Consider the following 27615-nt stretch of genomic DNA (forward strand, 5'->3'; position numbering starts at 1 on the left):
GCCAGGCACTAAGATTTGGATTGTCTGTTGATATTGGATTGCAGGGCAATTAAGAGTTGTGATTACCTGAACTATCCCAACTTAGTAGTGGCAGTTAGAAAGCTTAATAGAAAAAGTAGCCGTATAGAAGAGAAACACTGCAAGTTCCTGTGTGTGAACACAATGTACAGGATATGGATAAGTGAGCTGAATACCAGCATTTTGGAGAACAAGGTTGAAAGGGTAACATTACATTCCTGAAAAAATTGCCTCAGTAACAGAATTTCATTCTGTGCTCTTGTGCTACATTTCTGTTGAATAGTGTTCAGTGTGCCCGGAGAGCAGTCAGTGATGTTGCTCAAGCCTTGTTCTATTTTTCCCTTATCCTTTAAGAAAGGTTTAGAGAGGGAAATCAGTTAACCCCACATTCCTTGTCAGGAAATTGCCAAAATCTATTGTTAAGGATAAGGTGACTGAACACTAAAACTTTCATCAAAGGGAGCAAGCATAGATTTGTCAAGGGTAAGTAAATCCTGATGAATCTGCTTAAACTTTTTAAAAAAGTGACTAAAGTAATGCAGAGAGATTTTCTGTATGGGCTTTCAGATGGCACTCTAGAAACTGTAAGTGAGGTTCATGGAAATGAAGGCATATTATTGACCTAGTTAGGAAATTGGCAGAACGAAGAAAGTAAAGATAATGGGCAGGTACTCTAATTGGCAGGATGTATTGAGTGGTATCCAGCAAGGATCTATGTTGGGTCTCAACTATTCACTGTATTCATTAATGACTTAGATGATGCAATAGAAATGGTCATCTCCAAATATTCCAACAACACAAAGATAAGCAGCATTGTAAGCATTCTAGGTAGAAATTATAAATAGATATTTTTGATTAAGTGAATGGGCAAAACTGTAGCAAATGGATTTCGATGTGGGCAAAAGTGAGGTTATGCACTTTGGATCCAAAAAGATAGAGTAGGTACTTTTTGAATGGTCAAAAGCTGGAAACCATTGAAATCCAAAGAGATTTGGGGGTCCAGGTAACAGATCATTAAAATGTTTTATTTGAATTGTGTGGGAACAGGGATAGGACCTGGGTGGGATTGTTGTCAGTGCAAGCACAAAGGGGCAAATGGCCTCCTTCTGCACAATAATGATTCTATGAACAGTACCTGCCTGACAAGGCCTGTTGACAGTACTGTTTTCAGGATCAGAGAGATGCTGTGAATTTCCATGCAAGATTTCCCAGTTGTCAGGTGCAACTTTAGTGGAAAAGCTGTGAAAACAGCGCTTGTGTCATTTTCTGGGGTTCTGACAGCTCATCTGCTGCTGTTACATGTATGCGCTGGAGAACCTACTGGAAACTTAGTTTTACTGATGAACAGTCAGAATGCAACCTACCATCACAGTTCCACTGTAGGAACACCATTATATACCTCTAAGATCTTCTCTAAAATGTCTCTTCCTAGTTTATGTATACATTCCTCATACTTAATTCAAAAAAGTTTGTAGTTCTTCTCAATGTTGCCTCCAAATGAAAAGAACCAGGTAATAGCCCAAATTTTGCTCTGAGCAGAGAAGGAGTGGCTCATTCACCTTTCATGCAGCTGCCGAAACATTTTTTTCAGGGCTTATCTATGGAAATTCCCCATTAACTAGTATCTGTTTGAATTTTGAACCTGATGCTGGGAATCGGTGCCATCTATGAGCAAGACAAGCACCGGGGGGTTTTCAACCAGTCAGATTGAAGAATTTTAACTGAGTCACGAGGCTGAATTTTCATTTTTGGGTGGTGGCAAGCAAGAACCGGGATGGCTTCCGGATCCCAAACTCATCCCTGGGGAAGGAGGAATGGAGAGGGAGCAGTCACTTATTGGAATTTTGACCAGGGTGCCCATGCTCATTAAAAGGAGACTGGACTTTTTCCAATTAAGGATGGAAGATGGATTCTTAAATGTGGAGGGCCAATAAAAGGCATTCCAAGCTCAGAGGGGCAGTCAACTACAGTAAAGCGGAAGTAACATGGAAGTGCCCTCTCACACCAACTTGTTTCAAAAATTTAAAGGATGGCAACAGGAAGAATACCTCTACAGGGTGGTCTTTGACAGGACCTGCCTCCCGGCAGGCAGAGAGGGCTAGTCGACAATGCCTGGGATTCTGGCAACCCGCCTTTTGCTAGATACCTGCTGCCAGGCAGTTGACTTTCTCCATTGGGTCAGGATACTGGAGTCTATCAGAATATCCCAGCTGGCCTCCTTTACCAATTGATAAGACTTAATTAGCTGCCTGCCTCATGAAAGTAGGACCCGACGTCTGCCAGGTCCAGAAATTATGCCTATGTAGACTACAAACCACGGGTTAATCATCTGGAAGTATAAATTACATTTAAATTCATTCTTAACTGTTGTATAGGAAGCAAAATAAAGATTGTGGCATGTGTACAAGATTAAGGGAAAGACTTAAAAGAGAAAAACTATTATCGTTTTGAAAAAGATCTGCTGCGTTCATTTTCTTCTGAGGGAATGTAATTACACAGTTGAAAAATTTTCAGGACCAAATGTTTTGTTTATCTGTAGTTATCAATTGCTATACTGTGTATAAATAAATTACTTATGATTGTACCAAGTATAATATTTTATCTGTTTTTACAGTGAGATCAGTGGGCCTAAATCTATACCATCATAGTGATCTGTGCAGATTCTATCAGTAAAAACAATAAGAATGCACCTTGTGGAGAAGCAGAGCATCACTGACTAGATCTCTCAGATTTCTGCATTTAACTGTGCATGTTTGGATGCCAGAAATTGTTGGCACTTTTATCCAATAATAACTTAAGTCAACAGTCTTACTATTACTAATATACAAAATCCAAGCCAAAACTCATTTAAACTATGAAGTTGAAGTTATGAGTTGCTGAGTCTATGTTGGATAAATTACAGATTTGAAGAATTTGCAGTTATATTCAGCCATGTAAACTTGGCAACTACAGTATATGCAAAAAATAAATGTTTTTTCCACATGCTTTATTCTCCCAGCACCTGATTAAACATTTTTAGATCATCTATGAAATTTGTGGGACTGGGAGAAAGTTGGTGACTTGGTTCTTTCTTTTAAAAATGTACATTTGTTATCACTATCAACTGCAGCGTTGTTTGATACTGTGAAATCCACTTTGTATTAGGAATGGAATGTTTATGGAGAATCAATCAACACTGACAATGAAGACAAGTCATTGCAAAGCTCTTACTTCGGACACCTACACAAAACAGTCCTTTTTGCAGGAATGCACAGGTAGCAGTAATTATTTTTAAATATGAATATGAACACCTTTTGGTTATTGTAAAAGTGTGTTGCTTATTGCCAAAATGCATATTATTTATACTTTATAGACTTACAAAGCTATTGACTAGAATAAATGCTATTTTCTTTAGTTTGCACAGTGTTATTTACTTTAGCATCCCAATCACATTGATGAGCTTGCTAAAAGGTAGGGAGTCACAGGAAGCAATCTCTTCATCATTGTCATTACAAAATGATCAAAAGGTATATTTTAGAAAATTTGCAAGTATGTCAATGCATAAGTTATTTCTTTCTTTTCCCCTCCTTCCCCCATACAAATGAATGTCATGTTGGGATACTCTTCTGTTTCATTAATTTTTGATTTATCGGTTTGAAAATAAGTACATTTGTTTATGTTTGTTTTGGACTGAGCCTTTTATAAGCATCATATGCTATTTTTGTCTTAAATTCTGTTATTCCTGATACAGAAACTTTTTCATCCATGATTTGTGATCTTGCTACTCACAAAATAAGCATAACATTGTGAGGACTGTAAAGGTGACCTCACATGTTTCACTGAGTCTGGTTTGTTGCAGTTAAAGTCACAGGTCATGGGAAATTGATATGTAGAGGGTAAATCAGCCTTCCAAAGGTTCATTGAGTGAAACAAAATATGATTTAACATAACTAAACCCAAACGATATCTGGGTCAGCAGAGTTCAAACTATTTCCTTCAGCATTGGGTACAGTCTCTACATAAGATCAGTCATCACATACTTGAGTCTAGAATGGCAAACACCTTTGATTAAAAAAAGTGGAGTGAATTTACCACACTATGGACATTAAAAAATTCACAGAATGGCTGAATGTATTGTCCATCTTTGTGTTATAATTTATCGTTCAACCCTAGTTTTCCCAAAAGGTTTGTGATGTATCTTTTGCTTGAAATGCTGCAGTCCTTCTGGTGCTGGTCATCTTATGAAGTAGTTAGGAAAGAAATTCCACAGTATTGGCCCAATGGTGAAGAAGAGTGGTATATATGTTCAAGTCAGAGTGATGATTGATCCAAATCAAACACTAGCCTGCATTTGATTGAATCTTCTACACCTGTTGGCCTTCTGCACCCATAAGACCAAATTGTCCCAGAGTCTCCATTCAGTTGCAAACTCCTGTAGGAACTTTTTTTTAAATTTTAAGCTGTAAAGGCTTGGCTGCTCAGCAGAATACTTTACTGTCAGTGGAATTATTCCATAGATCTGTTTTGATATCGCAGCTAAGCAAAATATTCCTCCTCTGTGTGAGACCATAAAGGTTATTTGGTTAAAAGATAGCCCAGGCTGTATCAGTAATATCAATGCCTCACCATCAATGGAAGTGGAGGGGGCCTTATTTGTATAATTTTTTTGCTGAGAAATAGGGATTCTGCCATATAAAATAAAATATATCCACAACCTGCTGTATACTTAAGTATTTTTGATTCTGGAGTAGTTGAGTGTAAATTCTGAAACACTTCCCATGTGAAGTTTGGTGGAACAAATTTATCCATGAATGTAACTTTAGTGTGATAATTTCCTGCATATTAAGAGTTTGTACTCATTTATGTTGGTTCGAGTCAAATGGTAATATTTTTGCAGAGGTTACCCCTGAATTTCCCTGGATAAGATTTGAAAGCTTTCTGTTTTAATTTAGGAAAGATTGCACAGTTTTAGGAAAGAAACATGAGCAGATCGAAACTACCTAAGAAGTTTCCCAAGCATATAAAACCATACAATGTTGTCATGGTAGACCCAAGAAATCAAAGTATTAATGTTTCCAGAAAAAATGGAACTTATTGTTGAGTTCCAGAAGGTCTGGCAGAATAACCAACCAGGTAGGATGCAAAATGGTAAATTTTTACAGCAAACTAAATTAACAGTAGGACAAGGAATTGCAGGTTCAAACTGTAAAACGTGTGGCTGTGGCAAAAAAAAATCTTTATCACACAAAATAGGACAAATCCAGGTAAGGATAAAAACATGGAGTGGAATCTTGGTAATGTATAAACACAAAAGCTGTGGAATCACTGAAGAGGCAATAGAATGCCACAGTGGGACAACTCCAGGGTGTTTCTGGATGGTTGAATTAAGATAGACCAAATAGTATATTTCAGCCGTAATTAAATGCACTACATCCTGATATGACTTGTACCAACGTAGTTTCATTTGGTTACATACTGCACAATTAAGTATATATGTGATGATTTTCCACACTGGTGAAAGGTTAAGAAAAGCTAGGTAACCAAAAACCTAAGTATTTTCTGGGCTGTTACATGTGAATATGAGCAGTAATAGTATAGAAATATGAACACATTAAATTTCGTGTTTTGAGTCTGAAAATTTTGTGGTAAGGCTATTTTCATTTTGGAAAACAGTGAGGAGTTCAGTTTCATTTAGTCACTGTACTAAGAAAAGATCACTGATTTCGTTCTACAGTAAAAATGGATTTCATTTCATTTTTTGATATTGATATAGAACCTAGGTCATTGGTCTAGATTAATCTGTGCTTTTGGACATTTGTCTGTACGCCATCATCAGTTATTCATCATACTTCAATACATAACAGTTTGAAAGTAGAGATTGATATGAGGAGGAATTCTAGATTAATGTAGCCTTGTGTCAGTCGATAATCCGGCAGTTTCATAACCATCAGCACAGTTCTCCACATCAGTTACAGCAGGTATCAATGCCAGTGTCTATAGCAAGGGAGGATACCATGGCAAAACATAGGATGGATTTTTCTGTTCCCTATTCACTCCCTCTGCACTGGCCAGAGGTGTCACAAAGCTTTGCTAATGCAGTTAGAATGAAGCAAAGTTTTTCAATTCTGCCAAGAATATCAGGGACAGCGGATGTTTATTCAGAAACTGTGCCTTCAGCCGTTTTTTGCCTTTCAGGCCTGTAACAGAGAAATCGACCAGGGTTTTCCAGTTCTGTCTTGGCAGTTTCCACTGCAGCAGATGCAATGAGTCAGCCAAAGGTCCATTGACTTCAGCAGGACTGGAAGATCCTATCAGGAACTGGAACTGGAAAATCATGCATATGGTTGATTTATACCCAAAGGCACCCTACAAAATGGTTGCTGGATCCTTCTGCGTTTTCTGGGCCATATGTAATTCCATTGTGCACTGTTGTTAGCACAGTGAGTAAAATGCAACTAGCTGGTGTGACAGGTGTTATTAATGATGTATGTGTATTGAAGATTGATTCAAAGCTAAAGAAAATCTGGAGAATTTGATAAGCAAAATCTATAATTGATTTATCCTAAGCTTTGTACATCAGAATTATTAGAGAGGTCAGGCTGCTCTTCATCTAGACCATGCCTTCAGTTGCTTTGGCCTTAAGCTCTGAAATTCCCTCTTCCCCTCTCTCTCTCCTACTTTCTTCCTTTAAGAAACTCCTTAAAACTTGACTCATTAACTCAGCTTTGTGTCATCTGATTGAATTTCTCCTTATGTGGCTCAGTGTCACATTCTGTTTTACAATGCAATTGAGGTATACAACTATACATTGTTGTGAAAAATTGTTTTAACCACTTCTGAAAAGCAATAATAATGCTTTCAAGACTCCTATGCAATGCCTTTTTAACCAGTGTGATTAAAAAATTGATTTCTTTTACAATGATTCTGAAGTACTAAGTTACCTTATAGTACAATTACAAAATTAAATTTTGTTTAAAATGTTTCATTCTATTCGTATTGTACCACAAAGCAATGTTATAAGTAGCAATTTGGAAAAGACAAAGAAAAATCAGAGGTGATGAGGTCACGAAAAGAAAAATGAATGTAGCAAAAAGATATTTGCTATTTGTTTTTACTGGTTTAAATTCTATTTTGTTTTCAGAATACCCTGAACTGAAAAAATGGACAACACCAGAGTCAAAAGGGCCCCCCAAGAAACAACAGAATATGGACAGTAAGAAACAACATTTTTGCATTCAAGATGAGTGATCATTATATATTGGCAATGGATCACTTCACTATTTTACTATTTTGTCAGCCGCTCATGCTCTTTTCAACTTTTTCGTTGCCATACTTAATGCTAAACAGTGTTCCATCAATGTTTTTATTCTGCCACTCATTTTTTATCCTTGGAAAAATGAGATACAATTGATTAACCTACAGTGAAGGCCCCTCGAGGTAGCAGCAATTGTAATATGATTGAATTTTGCATTAATTTTGAGGGAGAGAAGAGTGGGTCCAAGGCTAATGTATTAAATTCAAATAATTCTGAGGGCACTAAAGCAGAGTTAGCTAAAGTAAACTAGCAAATTAAGTTAAGAGGCATATCAATAGAGATGTCGTGGCATACATTTAAAGCGATATTTGAGAATACACAGAATAGATACATTCCAAAGAGAAGACTCATCATCTGTGGTTAGCTAAAAAAAGTTAAAAGATAGCATTAAACGTAAAAAGCAACTAATTGCACGAGGATGGATGGCAGGTCATAAGCTTGGACAAAATATAAAAAATAGCAAAGAATCACTAAAAGATTAATGAGGAAGGGAAAATGACAAAACACGAGAAAGCTAGCTAGAAAGATTAGAAATGTGCTGGTTAGGTTCATTGGCCATGTTAAATTCTCCCTCAGCGTACCCAAACAAGCACCTGAGTGTGGCAACTAGGGGACTTTCACAGTAACTTCATAGCAATGTTAATGTAAGCCTACTTATGACACTAAAAAACTAACAAATTTTAAAGGCTAGAGTTTCTGTAGATATTTAGAAAAGAAAAGTTAGTGAGCATTGATAGAAAATGAATCTGGTGAATTAATAATAGAAAATAAGGAGATGGCAGATGAATTGAACAGGTATTTTGCATCCATCTCTACAACACAGGATACAAGTAACATTCCAGAAATAGCTGTAAATCAGGAAATTGAAAGGAGAGAGAGAGATGTTACCATAATCAAGGAAGTGATACTGAGCAAATTGTTGAAATTGCAGGTTGACGAGGCTCTAGGTCCTGATGGACTTCACCCTAAGGTTTAAAAGAGTTCGCTAGTGAGAAAGTTAATGCATTGGTTTTAATCTTTCAAAATTCCGTAGATTTGGGGAAGGTTTCATTAGATTGCAAATTAACAAAGGTAATTCCTTTATTCAAAAGGGAGGGAGGCAAGAAGCTATAGGCCAGTTAGCCTGCAGGGAAAATGTTACAAGCTATTATTAAATATGTTATAGCAGGTCATTTAGATGAGTTCAAGGTAATCAGGCAGTATCAGCATAGTTTTTTGAAAGGGAAATCATGTTTAACCAATTTATTGGAGCTCTTTGAAGAAGTAGCCTATGCTGTGAATAAAGGTAGCTGTACTGTACTTAGATTTCTAGAAGGCTTTTGATAAGTTGCCACATCAAAGATCATTGTGGAAAATAAAAGCCCATGGTCTAGTGGGGTAACGTGTTGTCATAGATATAATCACTAGCTAACAGGAAACAGTAGGCATAAATGGGTCATTTTCTGGTTTGCAAGATGTAATGAGTAGTGTACCACAATGATCAGTGCAGGGACCTCAACTTTTTGCAATTTATATAAATGACTTGGCTGAAGGGACTGAATATATGGTAGCTAAACTTGCTGATGACATAGAGATAGATAGGAAAGTAAGTTATGTAGAAGCCACAAGGGGACTAGAAAGGGATATATAGTTAAATTAAGTGAGTGGGCAAAACTCTGACAAATGGGAGTATATAGTGGGAAAAAATGAAACTGTCCATTTGGCAGGAAGAATAAAAAAGAAGCATATTATCTAAATGGTGATAAAATGCAGTGCTGTGAAATGCAGAGAAATCTAGGTGTATGAATCGCAAAAGGCAAGTATGTAGGTTCAGCAAGTAATTAGGAAAGCTAACAGAATGTTATTTATCATGAGAGGAATTGATTACAAAAGCAGAGGGATTATGCTTCAGCTATACAGGATACTGAAACCATATCTGGAGTACTGTTTTGGTCTCCTTGTTTAAGAAATGATGTAAATGTGTTGGAAGTAGATCAGGGAAGGTTTACCAGACTAATAGTTGGAATAAGAGAGTTGTCTTATCAGTAAAGGTTGGACAGGCTTATATCTGCTAGAGTTTAAAAGAGTAAGAGGTGATTTGATTGAAACATATGACATCCTGAGGGGCATTGACAGGGTGGATGTGGAGAGAATCTAGAACTAGGAGTCACTATTGAAAAGTAAGGAATTGTCCATTTTTGATGAAGAGATTTTTTTTGAGTCATAAGTCTTAGAATCATTCTCGTAAAGTTCTGCCCAGAATGTTCCAAAGTGTCCAGTTAGCATGAAAATGGGAGAGTTGCAGATTCATTTTTTGAGTGAGTTTTCGCGCCCAATCTTGTGCACACAGTGCATGGAAAAATGGTTTAGACCATTTCTATCTGCTACAGGCAGTGGGTGGGGCTTAATTAACCAGCCAGTCTACAGAGGGAGCTCTGATTCTGCACGTGCACAATAGCAGTAGCGGAAGTTAGGGCAGACAGAGAGAGAGCACTGTCAGGCCTCTGCTGCTGTAGGCAGCCTCAATAAACTCCCCATCCTGACAATTGCAGGGGCCCATCATGAACATGAGCCCCACATTGCCCAAAATGCAGCCCCCTCCCACAACCCCCAACTGCTCAAACCAGTCGCACCCTCCCCCCCCCCCCCCCCCCCCCAGCAATTGTGATGCAGAATGGGGCCCCTCCTCCCTCTCCATATCAATTGCAGGTAGCTGCACTCATCCAGGCAAGAAGTGAGTATTCCATCACACTTGTGACTTGTGCCTTTTGGATTGTGGACAGGCTTTGGAGGGTCAGGACATGAGTTACCTACCACAGAATTCCTAGCCTTTGGCCTGAAATTGAAGCCATAGTTTTTTTTAGCTAGCCCAGTTCAGCTTCTAGTCAATGGTAACCCCCATGATGTTGATAGGTGGGATTCAGCGACTTATAATGCCATTGAGTTTCAAGCGGTGATGGTTGGATTCTCTCTTGTTGGAAATGGTCATTACCTGGCACTTATTTGATGTCTTGCCTGGATATTAACGTCCTTCTGTATTTGAACATGGACTGTTTCAGTGTCTGAATCGTACAATTATCAGTAAACATCCCTACTTCTGATCTTGTAATTGAAAGAAGGTCATGATGAAACAGATGGATTTGCACCTAGGACATTGCCCTGAGAAACTCCTGCCATGATGTCCTGAAACTAAGACGATTGACTCCCAACAACCACAACCATCTTCCCTTATACGAGGTATGACCCCAACCAGTTTTCCCCCCCACCAATTCCCATTGATATTGGTTTTGCCAGGGTTCCTTGATGGCACACTTGGTCAAATGGTGGATGATATCAAGGACAGTCACTGTCACTTTACCTTGGAGTTCAGCTGTTTTGTCCATGTCTGAACCAAAACTATATTGAGTCAGAAGCTGAGTGACCGTGGAGGAACCAAACTGTATATCAGTGAGCAGGCCATTGCTAAGCAAATGCCACTTGATAGCAATGTTAATAACTCCTTTCATCATCATTCCTACCATGACAGCAATATCCAAAGTAAATAATTTCCCATCAACAATGCATCCTCCCAATCACTTTGAACTCAGTCCAGATTGTGAGCTCACATATAATTAGAGGTCTGGTAACAAGCAATCAAATAAAATTAAGAACAAACCTCCAAACTGTTTTATTTCAACCATTGCTCAAGAACAGGAATAATACTTTCAAGATAACTAAAAACTTCTGGCAAATATGAGCAATTGTTTTACAATGGGCTAAAATAAAATGTTATTTTTGTAGTATAATTCTCTAGCTGTAAATTGTTTACCACATTAACTTGAATTCTTTCATTTGTATTGCATCATAAGAATATTTAACTTAATTTACAAGTAGTTTGGATAAAAGACAAATTAGGAATGAAGATTTGGAGTGAAGTGAAGAAAAGCAAAACAGATTTGAGGATAAACACAGCAAATGGGGCACAGTGGTCATCGAGGTTTTCAGCTTGGAACTAGGCCCTTCACCCCAACATGTCCATGCCTTGCAATTTTTACCACTAAACTAGTTCCAATTGCCTACATTTGGCCCATATTCCTGTATATCCATCTTACTCGTGTAAATGCCGTAAATGCATATTTGCTTTTAATTATTTATGTTCTGTTTTGCTTCCAGAACAGCCTGCGTCACCAAATAATGAACTGAAGGCAATAACCAAACCAGAGTCAAAAAGGTCTTCTGAGAAACAACAAAACTTGGATATTAAGAAACAGAATGTTGCACCCAAGATAAGTGGTAATTATAGTTTTGTAATGGATTACATAAAACAGTATTTTTTGTCACTTGCCTGTTATTTCATTCCCATATTGCTATATAGTTTTAGGATAGATGGGGGTGGGGGGTGTTGCAGATTTAAAACAGATGAGGAGAAATCACTTTCCTCAGAGGGTCAGGAGTCTGTGAAATTCACTAGCCAATTGAGCTTGGTGGATGCTGGGATATTGAGTAAATTTTAAGGATGAAGTGAACAGATACTTTAATTAGTAAGGGTTTGAAGGACTATGGCGAAAGGGCATGAAAGTGGAGTTGAGGCCAAGATGACATCAGCCATGATTGTATTGAATGGCGGAGCAAGCTTGAGGTGCTAAATTGTCTACTTTTACTTATAGTTCTTTTATTAAATCCTTAAATGGGGGAACGCCTTATTTTTAAACAGTGGTCCCTAGTTCTTAATTCTCTAACAAGAGGAAACATCTGTTTCATATCCATCTCAGGACCTTAAAGGTTTTGATCAAGTTGTCTCTTAGTCTTCTAAACTCTGGATACAAACCTAACCTTTCCAACTTTTCATTGTAAAATAACTTGCTCATTTCTGGCATAGTCTAGTAAACCTTCTCTGAACTGTTTCTCACACATATTTAATTCTTTCCTTGGATAAGGAGACTGGTCCTCCAGATGTGATCTCAGTCGTGTCCTGTGCAACTGAAACATGACCTGCCTACTTTTGTAATTGATTCCCCTCACATTAATTGATAACATTCTATTGGATTTCCTAGCTTTTTACTGAACCTGTATTGAGTTGAGAGGTTGACTTATGAGGACAGACTGAGTAGACTGGGATTATACTCAATGGAATTCAGAAGCATGGAGATCTTATAGAAACATATAAGATTATGAAGTGAATATATGAGATAGAAGCAGAGAGGTTGTTTCCACTGGCAGGTAAAACTGGAACTAGGGGGCATGGCCTCAAAATAAGGGGGAGCAAATTTAGGACTGAGTTGAGGAAGAACTTCTTCACCCAAGGGATTGTGAATCTGTGGAATTCCCTGCTCAGAGAAGCAGGTGAGGCTACCTCATTGAATGTTTTTAAGGCAAGGATAGATAAATTTTTGAATAGTGAAGGATTATGGTGAGCCAGCTGGTAAGTGGAGCTGAATTCACAAAGAGATCAGCCATGATCTTGTTGAATGGCAGAGCAAGCTCAAGGGGCCAAATGGCCTACTCCTGCTCCTAGTTCTTATATTCTTATGTAACATTTGTGATTCATACACTAGGACACCCAAGTCCCCCTGCATCTTGCAGCTCTGTAATTTTTCACTGTTTAAATAATGTGCTTTTTTACTCTTCCTGCCAAAATGGGCAACTTTATATTTTCCCACATTACATCCCATTTGTCAGATTTTTTCCCAGTCACTTAATTGATCTAAATCCCTTTGAAGCCTCCCTGTGTTCTCTTCACAATTTATTTTCCTACCTATCTTTGTGCTATCAGCAAATTCAGCAACCAGCCATACCTTCAATGCCTTCATCCAAGTCATTTATATAAATTATAAAAAAATTGATCTCTATAGCACACCATTCATTCCATTCTATCAACCAGAACATGTCTAATCTGTGTATTCTGAAATATCCCTTTAAATGTCTGCCAACTGTAATGCCAACTCTGTTTCCTGTTAGTGGCCAATCTCCTATCCATGCCAACATGTTACTCCCTTCACCTTAAATAATCTTTTATTTTCTGCAATAACCCTTTATCAATTGCCTTCTGGAAAGCTAATAAGCAGTGCATCCACTGGTCCCCCTTTATCCACAGTATATGTGAAAATAACTCCAATAAATCGGTGAAAGGAGACTTCCCTTTCAAAAAAAACCATGTTAACTCTGCCTGAGTGCCTTGAATGTTTCCAAGTGTCCTGCTATGATGTGTTTAATAATAGTTTCTAACACTTTCCCTATAACAGGTATTAGGGGAACTGGCCTATAGTTTCCTCCTCTCTGTTTCTCTCCCTTTTTGAATAAAGGAATTACATTTGCTATCTTTCAATCGAATGGAACCTTCCCTGAATCTAAGGAAGTTTGGAAAATTAAAACCAATGCATCAACTATCTCATTAAACACTCATTTCAAGACCTTGACGTGAAGTCCATCCAGACTTGGGGATTTGTCAGCCCACAGACCAAACTATTTGCTCAATACCACTTACTTCCCTGCTGACCATCCCTGAATTCACAGCGATTTCTGCGATGTTGTTTATATCCTCTGTAATGAAAACTGATGGAAATTACTTGTTTAATCCATTTGCCATAGTCCTGGTTTCCATTATCAATTTCCCTAGAGGCACTTTCTATAGGATCAATACTCACTTTGTTAACTCATTTAAATATCCATAGAGTATATTCTAATCCATTTTTATGTTATTATTCTCTAGTACCCCAATGTTCCCCTCTTTATCAATCTTTGTCATTCTTTGATATTCATTATATTCTTTCCAATCTTCTGACCTGCCACTTGTCATGCTTTTTCTTTAAATTTAATAAAATTTATATATGTTTGGTAATTTTTTTTAGTTAACCATGGATGACAGACCCTCCTCTTGAAATTTTTCTTTCTCATTAGAATATGTCTGTTCTGGTGTATTCTGAAATATCCCGTTACATGTCTGCCATTAAACCTCTATCGATCTATTTCTTTACCACTTCACTCTAGCTAGCACTGTTCTCATGCCCTCATAATTGCCTCATTTATGTTTAAAATGGTAGTCTTGGACATGCTTTTCTCTCCCTCAAATTGAATGTAAAATTCAATCATATTACTATTGCTGCTACGTACGAATGTCTTCACTGAGGTAATCAATTAATCTTACCTCATTGCCCATTATGAAGTCTAATATAGCCTGCTCCCTGATTGGCTCCAGAACTTGCTGTTCTAAGAAATTATCCCAAAAACATTTTATGAGCTCCTCATCTACGCTACCTTTGTCCATTTGATATTTCCAAAGTATATGTAGATGAAAATTCCCCATGATTATCACGCTACCTTTCTCATCAAATTCTCTAATCTCGTCTTTCATATTGACTTACTATGTGGTTACAGTTAGGGAGCCTGTACAGCACTCCTACTTCTTGCCTTTATTAGTTTTTATCACAATCCAAACTACTTCTACATCCTCGTTTTCAAAACTCCCTCTTCCTCTCTCGCCTTGTTTCTCCTCTTTGGTATACATCTTGTCCAATTTGATTTCTTGCCCCCACACCTCTCATTCAGTTTAAAATGGTCTAGACTTCGCTAGTTATGTACCTTGCTAGAACACCAGCCTCATCATGGTTCATGTATTGTTGACCTGTCCAACACAGCCATCTGGACTCTTGCTTCTTGCTACAGAAAACAGTGTCAATCCATCTGTCACTACTGTCCTCGACTACCACTACATTCTTATGTGCTTCCTCCCACTTGAATGGCTTCCTGTACCACAGTACCATGGTCAGTTAACTCATCCACCCTGCAACCCCCACTCTCATCTAAACTGAGAGAACTTCAAAAGTATTGGACAATTGCAGAGATTGAAACTCTTGCCGTCTGGGTCCCCTTACTTGCCTCATGTGCAGTCACACTCTCCTGTCCCTGACCACTGACCAAATCAGAAGACCCTATCCTGAGAGATGTGACTGCCTCCTGGTACAAAGCATTCAGGTAATTTTCCCCTCTCTGTGTGTAGAGTCTGTAGCTCAGCCTCCTGTTCGATGACTCTGAGCCAAAGTTCCTCAAGCTGCAAACTCAGTATTGCAGACTTGTTTGTCCTGGATCACAATGTTATTCAGGAGCACCCGCATGGTGCAGCCATGACACAACACCTACCCTGACATCTTAATATGTTTTAAACAATTATTTAATTAAGCAATTTATTTATCTACAGTGTTTTTTATATATATTATTAACTTCACCAACAAGTTGTGTACTGTTTTAAACCTTAGGGATAAAGTAGAACTCGCTTACTAACCAAATCTTCACCAAGTAGCTAACTACTTTGTATAGAATAAGAACAAATCCTAAAGGGTGAGAAAATAGACAAAGGGAAGGGAAACAAGCAACTGTTTCCCTCTTTCACTAAACTCCCCCACTTACCAAACACCGTAGAAATCATACAGAAATGGCCAGGTATTCATTCTGAGCAGTGCCTCTTCTTTATGCTGCTGCTGGTTGGATGGAAAAATCCAGTAAGAAGTCACACAACACTTTGCAGCTAACCTGCTGCAAAGACTTGCATTCTAATCAGTATTCTGTAAACTGTGTGTGTCTTTATATGACTTTCTCTGATCAAAATCTGCCACACATCTGATGAAGGAACACTGTTTCTGAAAGCTTGTGGGATTACTATCAAATAAACTGGTTGGACTTAAACCTGGTGTTGTAAGACTTCTTACAATGTTTACCCCAGTCCAACGCTGGCATCTCCAAATCATGGATGTAAAAATGCAAACTGAGTTTGCAGTACAGAAAGGCACATTAAGTGATGCCACCAACTGGAGACTCCCATCCCAAGGGATGTATATCCTTTCAAGTCTTAATGGTTAGAACATTTAACCATCTCAGGAACCCAGACAAATTGGGTTCCTGAAATGGTTAAATGTTCTAATCATTAAGACTTGAAAGGAAGGTACTTTGTCCCTCCAGACGAATAGGCTCCGGTTAGTCAGCTGGCTTATGAAATGTAGGTAACTTTGTATTGCACTGTTTGAATTTGGTCTCTGCAGTCTATGGGGGAGGGGAGTGGTTGTGATTTGTATCTCTTCTGAGATAACAAGGTATAGCTGTCTTCAAATCTGCCAGATACCACCTTTTGTTAATGGGGTTATAGATAAACTTCAGCCATTTTAAATGTCATTGCCTTTTTTTTAATTTTTGAAATAGACATGAAAATATCTATTAAAAAAAATAGTGTGTGAGGTCAATTGCATAAGCATCAGTTTTAATCTCTGAATTTGGGGTGGCATCTTTGTGATTTCTTTCATGTTCAGTAAAGTTTCCCATGGTTTATGATTAGTTTCGATCAGCCCAAGACGTTGTTAGAATTTTTAAAAATGCCAAACTACAAAGTCATTGAACGGGCTGTCTCTTATGATAGCATAGCGCTGTTCGGTTTGTATTAAGGACCTGGATGCATAATAGACAAGTCGTGTCCTATCACTCAGGACCTGGAATAGCACCGTTGTCAGCCCTGTTGCTGATTCAACTGCTGCAACAATAATTGGAACTTCAGGATCACAGTGAGCTAGGATTTCTGAAGCTTTCAACTTTTTTTGGATTCACTCAAATGATTGTTATTGATGCTCAGTCCAGCATCATGCCCGGTCTTGCCTCAAAAGCTGTCTTTTGTTTGTTTACTTGAGCTACGTGGGTAGGAATTTTCTTAGTTGGTTCATCATACCTATAAACCCTTGGAGTTGGATGGGTATTCTCTTGTGCCTTCTGTCTTCTGTGGGTCTTCACTGATTCACACGCCTATGGATCATCTCGCCACAGCAAGGACATGTAAAATGGTGGTTTGTGCACTTTTAGCATGTTTCCCTGATTGATGCCGCAATGTTCTTTCAGTTTCACATCCAATAAACTGACTTCAAACAGCTTTTTCCACAGGATTTCTCTCTCAACTTTTACAAATGCCCAAATTTGTTTTCACTCTTCAACTTGCCTAGCCAGTTGCACTGCTTTACTCGACATCAAATCCTCTTGGGATTGTAGAAAGTCTGACGTGGTTTTTTCCAAAATTTCTGTTTCTTATTATACCATCTGGTGGCATGGTGGCACAGTGGTTAGCACTGTTGCCTCACAGTGCCTGGGACCCGGGGTTCAATTCCTGGCTTGGGTCACTGTGTGAAGTTTGCATATTCTCCCGTGTCTGCCTGTAATTCCTCCGGGTGCTTCAGTTTCCTCCCACAGTGCAAAGCTGTGTGGGTTAGGTGCATTGGCCATGCTAAAGTTGTCCTTTAGTGACAGGGGGACTAGCTAGGACAAATAAATGGGGTTATGGGGATAGAGCCTGGGTGGGATTGTGATCACTGCAGACTCAATGGGCTGAATGGCCTCCTTCTGCACTGTAGGATTCTATAATCCATGATCTTTTAACATTCCATACACTCAATTGTCAGTCAAATGGCAGAGATCGTTTATAAATGAATCAATCCCTTTTTTTGATTTATACGTTTGAATTTTGCCTTCTTTATGATGATGTTTTGACGAAGGCTAAAATATGATGACATCCTTGTAGGAGACTGTTGCCTTGTCATCCACTGCTTGGCCAGCTTGTTGTCTATGATACTATGGATGGCACGTATCAAGGGGCTAACCTTGTCCTTGTTAGTCTTGCTTGTTAGGACAGAAATATCTCAAGAATGAGTGAAATGCTTTCTCCAGTTTTACCAGTTCTCAGCCTGTCTATCCCAACCTTGTCCTGGTTGCTGGGCTGTTCTTGAGGTTTCCATCTCTGGTTTGATTATTAGGTAAACCCAGAATTTCTTCACCTGCTGCTCTCTGTTGATGCTAGGCATCTCCTCAGAGGCTAATTCCTACCTTTTTATTCTGCTTTTCTCTGTTCTGGTCACCGCTGCCAACATCTGTTGTTATGTCTGGATGTTGGGTGTCTTACTGAGAACTGATTGGAGACAAAGATCCTTTTCAGAGTACAGCATTATCAATCACTAAGACAGCATCATTGCTCCCCTCTCAGATTCTCCTCATTCTCTTCTGTGTGACATCATCATTACACAATTCCTTACACACATGCTCAGTGGCCATTGTTAAAAGTATTACAGTGTCTTATATTCTTGGTCTCGTGCTAACACAGATTATTCAGAGTCTGCTGAGGTAAGGAAAACAACTATTTTGGAATACCTCTTACTGCAAGCTTTCTTGCCATGCTGTCTACACGAGAGAGCAAGATCATGAGACATTACATTCATTACTGTATCTTATTAGCATATCACAGTTCAAATTAACCCTTCTATTAAAAAGTAGAAGTAACTACATGCTTGTGCCTGCATGCAGCTGAGATACCTGTGGCACCCTTTCATGGTATCGAGGTGCTGTTAGGGCACCCCAGTAAGCTGTCCCATCTGTGATGATGCTGCTGGTGCAGCCTCGATAATGGGCTTGCTGTACAGGTGGTCCCTCTGTTTTTTAAAATGTATTTGTTAGTGTCAATAATAGGCTTACACGAACACTGAAATGAAGTTACTGTGAAAAGTCTCTAGTTGCCACACTCTGCACCTGTTTGGGTACACTGAGGGAGAATTTAGCATGGCCAATGCACCTAACCAGCATGTCTTTCAGACTGTGGGAGGAAACTGGAAAACCCAGAGGAAGTCCATGTAGACACAGGGAGCATGTGCAGACTCCGCACAGACAGTGACTCAGGTGGGGAATTGATCCTGGGCCCATGGTTGGGACCTACTAATAATGAAGATGCCCAACAAAGGGTAGTCCTCCTTGACATCATCCTGCCTGTTCAGCCCTTTTATTTCACTCGCGTGTCTAAGGGCATGCTTCTTTGCAGCATCAGTGGAACTGACTGGTAAATACTGCAGAAGATGATCTGCATCTTGTGCATGGCAGTGCAATGTTCTTGCATTCACTTTGAGTGATACCATGTTATGGTTCTCCACAATGTTGGCCACTCTTACAGTGGAGGAGCTCATGCAAGCATGTACCTTTAGATATTTCAGAACACTTCTCATGACTGGACTGCTCCATTCTCTGCGCAAGGTTCCACATTGTCTCAAGGAACTCCAATAGTTAGCCACGTTTGTCCAGTTGCTGCTGAGCAACCTACCTTGTATGTGATTCCAGAGACTGCATCTGTATTCAATTGAACATTGATTGGAGCTGTCCTCTATCCTCTGAGGGGGATGGACACAATTACTTTGGACTTCTGCTCACAAGCGAAGTCCTGGTCATTTTGTGCCACCCATTCTGAACTGGTGTGAAGCTCCACTGAGATGAATATGCTGGTGGAGCATGCACCTGATGGTGATACCGTGGATACTCATTCTCTGAAGTTGCTGTTGATGATATAACATATGGCTGCTGTTCTAGAATTGCGGTGGCACAATGGTTAGTACTGCTACCTCATGGCACCAGGGACCTGGGTTTGATTCCTGGCTTGACTTGAGGCTGCTCTCAATCCATACCAGCATATTGCACTCAATCCCATGTGCTCTAATTTTGTGGAGTACAAGCTCCCTTATTAAGTGAGGGGAGGCTCACCCAATGGAAAGTGAGTAACGGGAGGTTAAAACCTGCTATTCTAATCTGAACCCTTGTTCTAAGTGCCTGGGTACAGACCTGCTTGCTTTAAGCCCTGGGAATGGCTCTTCCTTCATTTCTAATAAAGCATTTCTGGTGATTGGAAACTGGTCTTGGCTGGATTACTACATTGGCGATGAGCTGTTTCTAAAAATAAATCTGATTTTCTTCTAGGCAACTTACGCAAATTGAGAATCTTCTCCGGTACAGAAAAGCAATTGTGCCACTTTTCAGGAAACTTGAACCCCTAATAAAACCAATGGGGAAGAGTGGGTACAATGTACAGAGCACATGCATTGCTTCTTCCACCATATTGCTAATAATGCTGAAGGAGATGATAAACAAAAAATAATATTGTTGACTGTATGTGGAGCCCCGACCTTCAAAGTGTTTGAAAAATTTGACCTATCCAGATGCCTTGACTCGGACATTTAATAAGCTAGTAGATCTGGTGAAAAACCACTACGACCCAAAGTACTTTGCTATACTCCAGAGGTATTGCTTCAACATGGTCAGGAAAGCCCCTGGGGAACCTGTCACCCGAGTTCTTGACTAGGTTATGAAACTTAGCAAAACATTGCGAATATGGACTACTTCCGTATGAAATGTTGTGAGACAGATTGATATGTGGCATAAATAACCTAATTATTTAAAGCAGGCTGTTGGCAGAATGCAATCTGGATTTTAAAAAAGCCACTGAAATAGTTTTATCACTGGAGAATGCTCATAGAGGGGTTCAAGAGCTACTGAGGGCATCAGACAGCAACGCCTTCCAACTACGGGCAGGATCGTCTGTAATCAGTCTTCCATGGAGAGTCCATGTGTAACCAACACTCTCTCCATTGGAGTCCCAATAACATCACCGGGCAGTCAAGGAAAGGCAGTGACAACCCTGAGTGTTAGAGAACATGCACCAGAGAGGTGCAGATGCCAGACGATGGATTATTGCAAGCTGTTAAACGACACAGCCAAAGCCAAATTTTAGAAACGGTCAAAATGTATGCTGCCTAGCAAAGAACCAAGGCTAGTACCATGCAGGTATCCCCTCTTCCAGAGACAGGGACATTACAACTGAATCATATCATCACAACAAAAGTTGCCCCATAGTGGTGAATTACTGGTCAATAGCCATCCCTTGAAAATGGAAGTGGATAAAGGAGTTGTGATCTCCGTTATTGGAGAACAGACACAAAAGTGCCTCCAAACTGTCATCCAACTCCTGAGCCTGGAAGACACAAAGACCAAACTCACCACCTACAAAAATAAAGGGCACCAGAGTGGCCTCAGTGATTTACAGACAGCAATCAGCTCACCTCTCAGTCATTGTTGTATGGGGGAAAGTACCAAGAATTAATGGGAGAGATTGGCTCTAGCAGATCTGGCTGAACTAGTGGAGATCATCAAGCTAGGCATGAGAGGACTGTACAAAGTTATTAGTAGATACCCTGTCGTTTTCCAAGATGGCCTAGGAAAAATAAAAGGGGCCAATGCAAAGAACTACATTAACCCTGGTGCTACACTTGGGTATTTCAGAACAAGACCAGTTCCATACTCCTGCTGGAGAAGGTAGAAATGGAACTCGGATGCCTTGAAATTTTAGACATAATAAAGCCTATGCAATTTTGTAGAATAGGTTGTGCTGGTAGTCCTCATCCTTAAGCCCAGCAAATCAGTTTGTCTTCATGGGGACAATAACAGTTGGGTTTCCAAACTGGATAGGTACTCCATGCCCCAAATCGAAGATGTTAAGTTAACAGACATTCTCCAAGTTGGGCATGAGCCATGCCTATCTGCAGCTTGAATTGGATGTGTCCTTCTGGAAATATGTGACAATCAACACACATAAGGGACTATATGAGTATACTCACTTGCTCTTTGAGGTCTTATCAGTGTGTACCATTTTCCAATTGAGTTGAGGGGGTTGAGCAATGAGGAGAGGCTGAATAAACTAGGCTTGTACTCATTAGAGTTTAGAAGAATGAGGGAAGATCTCATTGAGACGTATAAGATGATGAATGGGATGGATAGGATAGAGGTGGAGAGACTCTTCCCGCTCAGAAAGGACAGTAGGACTAGGGGGCACAGCCTCAAGATAAAGGGGGGGCAGTTTAGAACGGAGTTGAGGAGGAACTTCTTCACTCAAAGGGTGATGAATCTCTGGAATTCTCTGCCCGTTGAAGTGGTGGAGGCTGCCTCGCGAAATATTTTTAAGACGCGGGTTGATGGGTTTTTGATAAGCGAGGGGATTAAGGGTTATGGGGAGAGGGCGGGAATGTGGAACTGAGCCACGACAGATCAGCCATGATCTTATTGAATGGCGGGGCAGGCTCGAAGGGCTAGATGGCCTACTCCTGCTCCTATTTCTTACATTCTTATGTTATGTTCTTATGTTATGTTCAATGGGTCATGGAGAACATTCTTCACGGGTTATCCAAAGTAGCAGTTTACTTATTGACGGCACCAGGTCATTGGGGCTTTAGAACAGGAACATCTGGTAAACTTAGGAGCCTTCCAAAGATTTTCAAAAGCAGGACTGTGCTTGAAGAGGGAAAATTGTATCTTCCAAGTGCCTGACATAATCTACTTCAGCTGCTAGGTAGATAGCAAAGAGCTGCACCTACTAGAGGATAAGGTAAAAGCCGTCAAGGAAGCACCAGGTCCAAGGAACACCAGAGTTAAAATATTCCTGGGATTAATAAATTATGAAAAATGTATGCAGAATTTGGCTTTTATGCTGGCCTCCTTGCATATCTTACTACTAAAATATCAGATGTCCTGGGCAGCTCAGCAGGCAGAGGCTTTTGCCAAAGTCAAGTATTAGCCATTGTCATCTAACTTACTGCCTGATTTTATTCCAAAGAAAGAGCACATGCTGACATGTGGCATTTCCCTATATGGGGTTGGGAAGGTACTTTCACATTGCTGGAAAGACGGGACTGAAAAGCCATTGCGCATGCATCCAGGACCCTTTCACATGCAGAGGGAAACTATTCTCAGATTGAGAAAGAAGGGTTGGTCGTTGTTTTTGATGTGAAAAAGTTTCATTTATACAACTATGGCAGATGTTTGTAATAGTTATTGAGCACAAACCTTTTTTGGGACTTTTCAAAGAGTATAAGGTAGTCCCACCTATTGCCTCTGGTGCTGGGTCTTGTTACTTGCAGCATACAAATATCTTCTAGAGCACAACCCTGGAATCCATTGAGTCAATGCCAATGCACTGTGTCACTTCCCATTGCCCACATGCCTGGTTTTACCAGCATTAGAAGAGCTTAAGTTACTTGTTGACCCTGCTGGTGTCCACAAGGCAGATTAAGGCCTGAGCATTGGATGCATTCTTGTCTAAACTAAGACATATGATCCTACACACTAGAGTCCAAGGACAACCTCTGAAGAAATTAAACCCTACCTAACTAAGTAAGATGAGCTCAGCGTTGAGAACAGGATCATTCTTTGGGAGTCTTGTTGCTGTTCTGCTCCAGGACGTCATCCAATATTAATGGGATCTCATAATGGCCAGAAATGGAAAATGGCTGGAAAATCTCTTGTAGTTCTGAGGAGAGGGAATGGAGCTAATGTTTTAAATCTGTCAACCAGCTGCAGCCTCTACTACTTTGATACCCAAGGTTCACTAAGAGGAAGTGGCTGCATCTGTTGCTGCCTTGCTACTTGCTGCATGTCTGTGAAGTGCTCACCAGACCGTATCATCTATTCTACAGATGCAACACAACCCACTGGTATCTGTGCTAGTAGAGATGTACAGAAATGAAAAGTGATGCAGTGGGGCTGCATCCTGTGATCTTTCAATCGGCAATACTTTCCATTTATAAAGTAATGTCTCAGGCAAGAGAAGTGATAATGTATAGCTGGCTGCCTCCACTGCTGGCTTTTCCTGCAATACTTTTGAACATTTGGTGAGGGGGGAGGGGAAGAGGGGAAATGCTGGAGTCAAGGCTCATGCTATTCACTAGTGGGATGGGGCTGGAAAAATCCCAAGATTCCTGAGAGAGCAAATCTCCATTCTGTATCATGGATTTCCCTTTCTCTGTAAGAAATTGCAGTTGTGAACAGACCTTTTTGAAGTCCTCTACCAGAGAGGAGGTATGACTTTCATAGCTGTTCACTCAGTACCATTTTGTTCAAAAGGGTCTCCTCACACCTGCAGCTTCTAAGAGAGAAAAGGGGAAATCCCTGATGCAGAATGGAGTGCTACTGTGATTTCAAAGCTTGCCAGGGCATGGAAATTAAAGTGACCAGATCTCTCAAGCTTTCACAGATGACAGACAAGAATGTTGAGCAGAGGAGAACTGCCTGAAATCATCATGCAGGAGTGATCATCAGGTCTGCCAGAGAGAGCTAGAAAAGGCAATCTAGCTGACAGTGCTGCGAACAATACCTTGTACCCAGCCCGAGCCCATCCAACCCCAGGGAATCTTGGGGAATCCTCACTTTGCAGCCTGGCAGTGGCAGAGGGGAAAATAGCTACTGGTCCTACCTTCTTGACCCACCCCTTGGGGACCAACATGCTAGCCCATGGTGATCATTACCTCCCCACATCAGGGAAGAGGTGCATGGTGGGCTGCTGAACCGGTCAACGAGTCCGCCAATTATATTACAATTAGGTTTGCATAGCGCCCGACAGAGTGAATCGGGTGAATTCCAATTGTTTTCATGCCTGGCAGGAATCCCAATCTTTAGCCACACACCCATTCGGCGGAGCGTTGCGATTCCTGCGGGCCATCTGACTGGGCTGGAGAGAATGCCCCCACCCCCCTCCTGGTGGATGCAGATACAATAGCAATGTTTAAGTAGCGTCTTGACAGATCCATAAATAGAGGGATACAGACTGCATTAAGGCAAAAGATCTTTAGCTTAGAAAGACGTCACATGTTGGCACAGGCTTGATGGGCCAAAGGAGCTGTTTCTATGCTGTACTGTTCTTTATAAAACTAGTCTTAGACCAAAACGACTAACAGCTTATTCAAATTGCCTAATAATACCAAATTTGGTAGATATATTTTTAGTTTGTCAGTAATGATAAGGCTTCCTGGCATTGTGAATTGTTGTAAAAACACATCTATCCTTCAGGCCCACATGTGACTTCAAATCCACAGCAATGTCCACTGCCCTTTGAATTAATTTCATTTAGGACATTTCAGGAGAAAGGAGATTGAGAGGTGTTTCAGCATGTTTGTCTGAACTTGATTTGAATCCAAAGATGAAAGAAGTCCTGATTCAGAATATTCATTCAGTTCTTTTCCAGTTGGACTAATAATACCCATTTTGATATATAGTTCTTAATTTATCTGTAATGTTAAGACCTCTTGGCAATATAGACCATAGAACATTACAGTGCACTACAGGCCCTTCGGCCCTCAATGTTGCGCCGACTTGTGAAACCAATTTAAAGCCCATCTAACCGACACTATTCCATATGTTTATCCAATGACCATTTAAATGCCCTTAATATTGGCAAGTCCACTATTGTTGCAGGCAGGGCATTCCACGCCCTTACTACTCTCTGAGTAAAGAACCTACCTCTGACACCTGTCCTATATCTATCACCCCTCAATTTAAAGCTCTGTCCCCTTGTGCTAGCCATCTCCATCCGAGGAGAAAGGCTCTCACTGTCCACCCTACCTAATCCTCTGATCATCTTATATACCTCTATTAACTCACCTCTTAACCTTCTTCTGTCTAACAAGAACAGCCTCAAGTCCTCAGCCTTTCCTTATAAAACCTTCCCACCATACCAGGCAACATCCTGGTAAATCTCCTGTGCACTTTTTCCAATACTTCCACATCCATCCTATAATGCAGCAACCAGAATTGTGTGCAATACTCCAAGTGTGGCTGCACCAGAGTTTTGTACAGCTGTAACATGACTTCATGGCTCCAAAACTCAATCCCTCTACCAATAAAAGCTAACACACTGTATGCCTTCTTAACAAGCCTATCAACCTGGGTGCCAACTTTCAGGGATTTATGCACATGGACACCAAGGATCTTCAGGTAGGTTCCAAGTTGTATTATTAACATTTATTATGATGTATGATTTTAATCTTTTAAAGTATTGATGGATAACATATTCCCTTGTAGGATTTTAAAAGTGATAAATTGCAAATTGATACTTTTGGTAAAGTTGTGGATATTACTTGTGTTTTATCGTGAGTTTTTCTGTTTCACTGAACTACCTCCTCCAAATCTTGATTCCAATTTTCCCTTTATCCCAAAATAGTTCAGCTTTGACACACAATGAACTGGAGATTCTATATAGATTTACTTAGGCTGCATAACTACCTTTAGCCTATTTTAGTATGAGGAATTGAAGCTTCAATAATTTTCATCTCATCAGAAAGTTGTGAAATAAGCAGGGTTTAGATATGAATTTTTGTGAGCTAAGTTCTCAACCTGTCAGTGGTTTGCGACGTATTAAGCCAACTAGATTAACAGCTGTTTTTTTTCTAGATGGTATCCCTCACCTGATCAGAGTTCCTTGCACTTAGGAGCCATTGAAAAACTGCTGTTGCTTTATAAGAAACTAGAAATTTTATTATAAGCCTCTTTTGATAACAAAGGGACTTTTTCTGTGGCTTAAAGATGAGTAAATTCCTTGAGATGAGAAGTTTATGACTGTTACAGTCAAACATTTTAATTTAGCAAGAGAAATTGCAAGTCTTGATTAGCTTCCTGAATGCGTTTTCATATCAGGATTGATCCTAGACTTCCAACCGTTCTTGTTCGAGGTAACAATTACAGATTGCATGTTTTTCTTTGTTTAGCTGGTACACATTTTGAGGAGTTTTTCATAGTATGAAGCTGAGGGGATGATCTTACCAGAATTTGGCAAAGTGTCAGAGTGTAACTGAAAGCTAAAGTGTTTCTCTCCAGATCTCCTGACATTCTGGGAGTGATTCTCCCACCCCGCTGCAAGTTTTCTAGTGCAACAGGGTGGGAGAATCTCACGTCTGGGCCTGCAAGGGATTTACTCATGCGTTCCTGCCGTGTGTGCATCTCCCAGCCCCAGATTTCTGGCACTGTCAGATTTGTGCTGGAAACCAGTGGGAAGACCAGGTCAGTGATTTGCATCTACTTTTAATGTTATTTCAATGTTATTAACAAGCCTGGGATTGAATTCTCCAGGCCCGTTAGTCTCTCTCACCCCACCAGAGTATTTCACTCTAATGGGGTTTACAGTAGCTCCCCACTTTGGAGAACCCCGCTGGAGTGAAGGGGGGCAGTTGGGACCCCCCACCGAGGTCGGACAACATGGGCACCCTGGCACTGCCAGCCTATGCCCTGAGCACTATGCAAGGGGCAAAGTGCCTGTGACCAGGGGGCACCTTGGCACTGCCCACCAGGGATGGGACAGTGCCAAGGGGGTTGTGGCCTTTAGGGGAGAGGGTCTGGTGGGGGGAGGGGCTTAGGGAAATCAGTGAGAATGGGGGGTCCCACTGTCACTCTGCATAGGGATTGATGGGGACAGGAGGGAGGCTAACGAACAGGGTGGACTGGGGAAGGTGGTGTCGGGACTGCTGGGGTGGTAATTCTGTTCCGGGGGTGGGGGCCTGGAGATCAGCGTGGGCTGGGGGGGTGTAATGGCACTGGTATGTGGGGGGAAGGGCTGGAGATTGGGGCTGTCCGGGATGGGACACAGGCGTGGGGTGATTCAAAGCTACTCTGGGAATGGTCAGTGGGGCCATGTTCGGCCATGGGGGGGTTGGGGGCAGCACTGCAGGGGCCCCAGGCTGGTCAGTGATCAAGCT

At 40.5% G+C, this 27615-nt stretch overlaps 1 protein-coding gene across 2 annotated transcripts in view; it reads left to right on the forward strand.

The window, feature by feature from the left end:
* erich2 (glutamate-rich 2) overlaps positions 1-27615 on the forward strand; it is a 121617-nt gene that overhangs the window by 15749 nt on the left and 78253 nt on the right. For both annotated transcript variants that reach the window (XM_080199037.1, XM_080199038.1), the window contains exons 5-7: positions 3163-3272; positions 7139-7210; positions 11444-11563. In XM_080199037.1, coding sequence (XP_080055163.1) covers positions 3163-3272; positions 7139-7210; positions 11444-11563 — 302 coding nt within the window. The remainder of the gene's footprint in view (positions 1-3162; positions 3273-7138; positions 7211-11443; positions 11564-27615) is intronic.

This window comes from Carcharhinus amblyrhynchos, chromosome 11, assembly GCF_965287045.1.
Source record: "Carcharhinus amblyrhynchos chromosome 11, sCarAmb.v2.hapA, whole genome shotgun sequence".
NCBI lineage: Eukaryota > Metazoa > Chordata > Chondrichthyes > Carcharhiniformes > Carcharhinidae > Carcharhinus > Carcharhinus amblyrhynchos.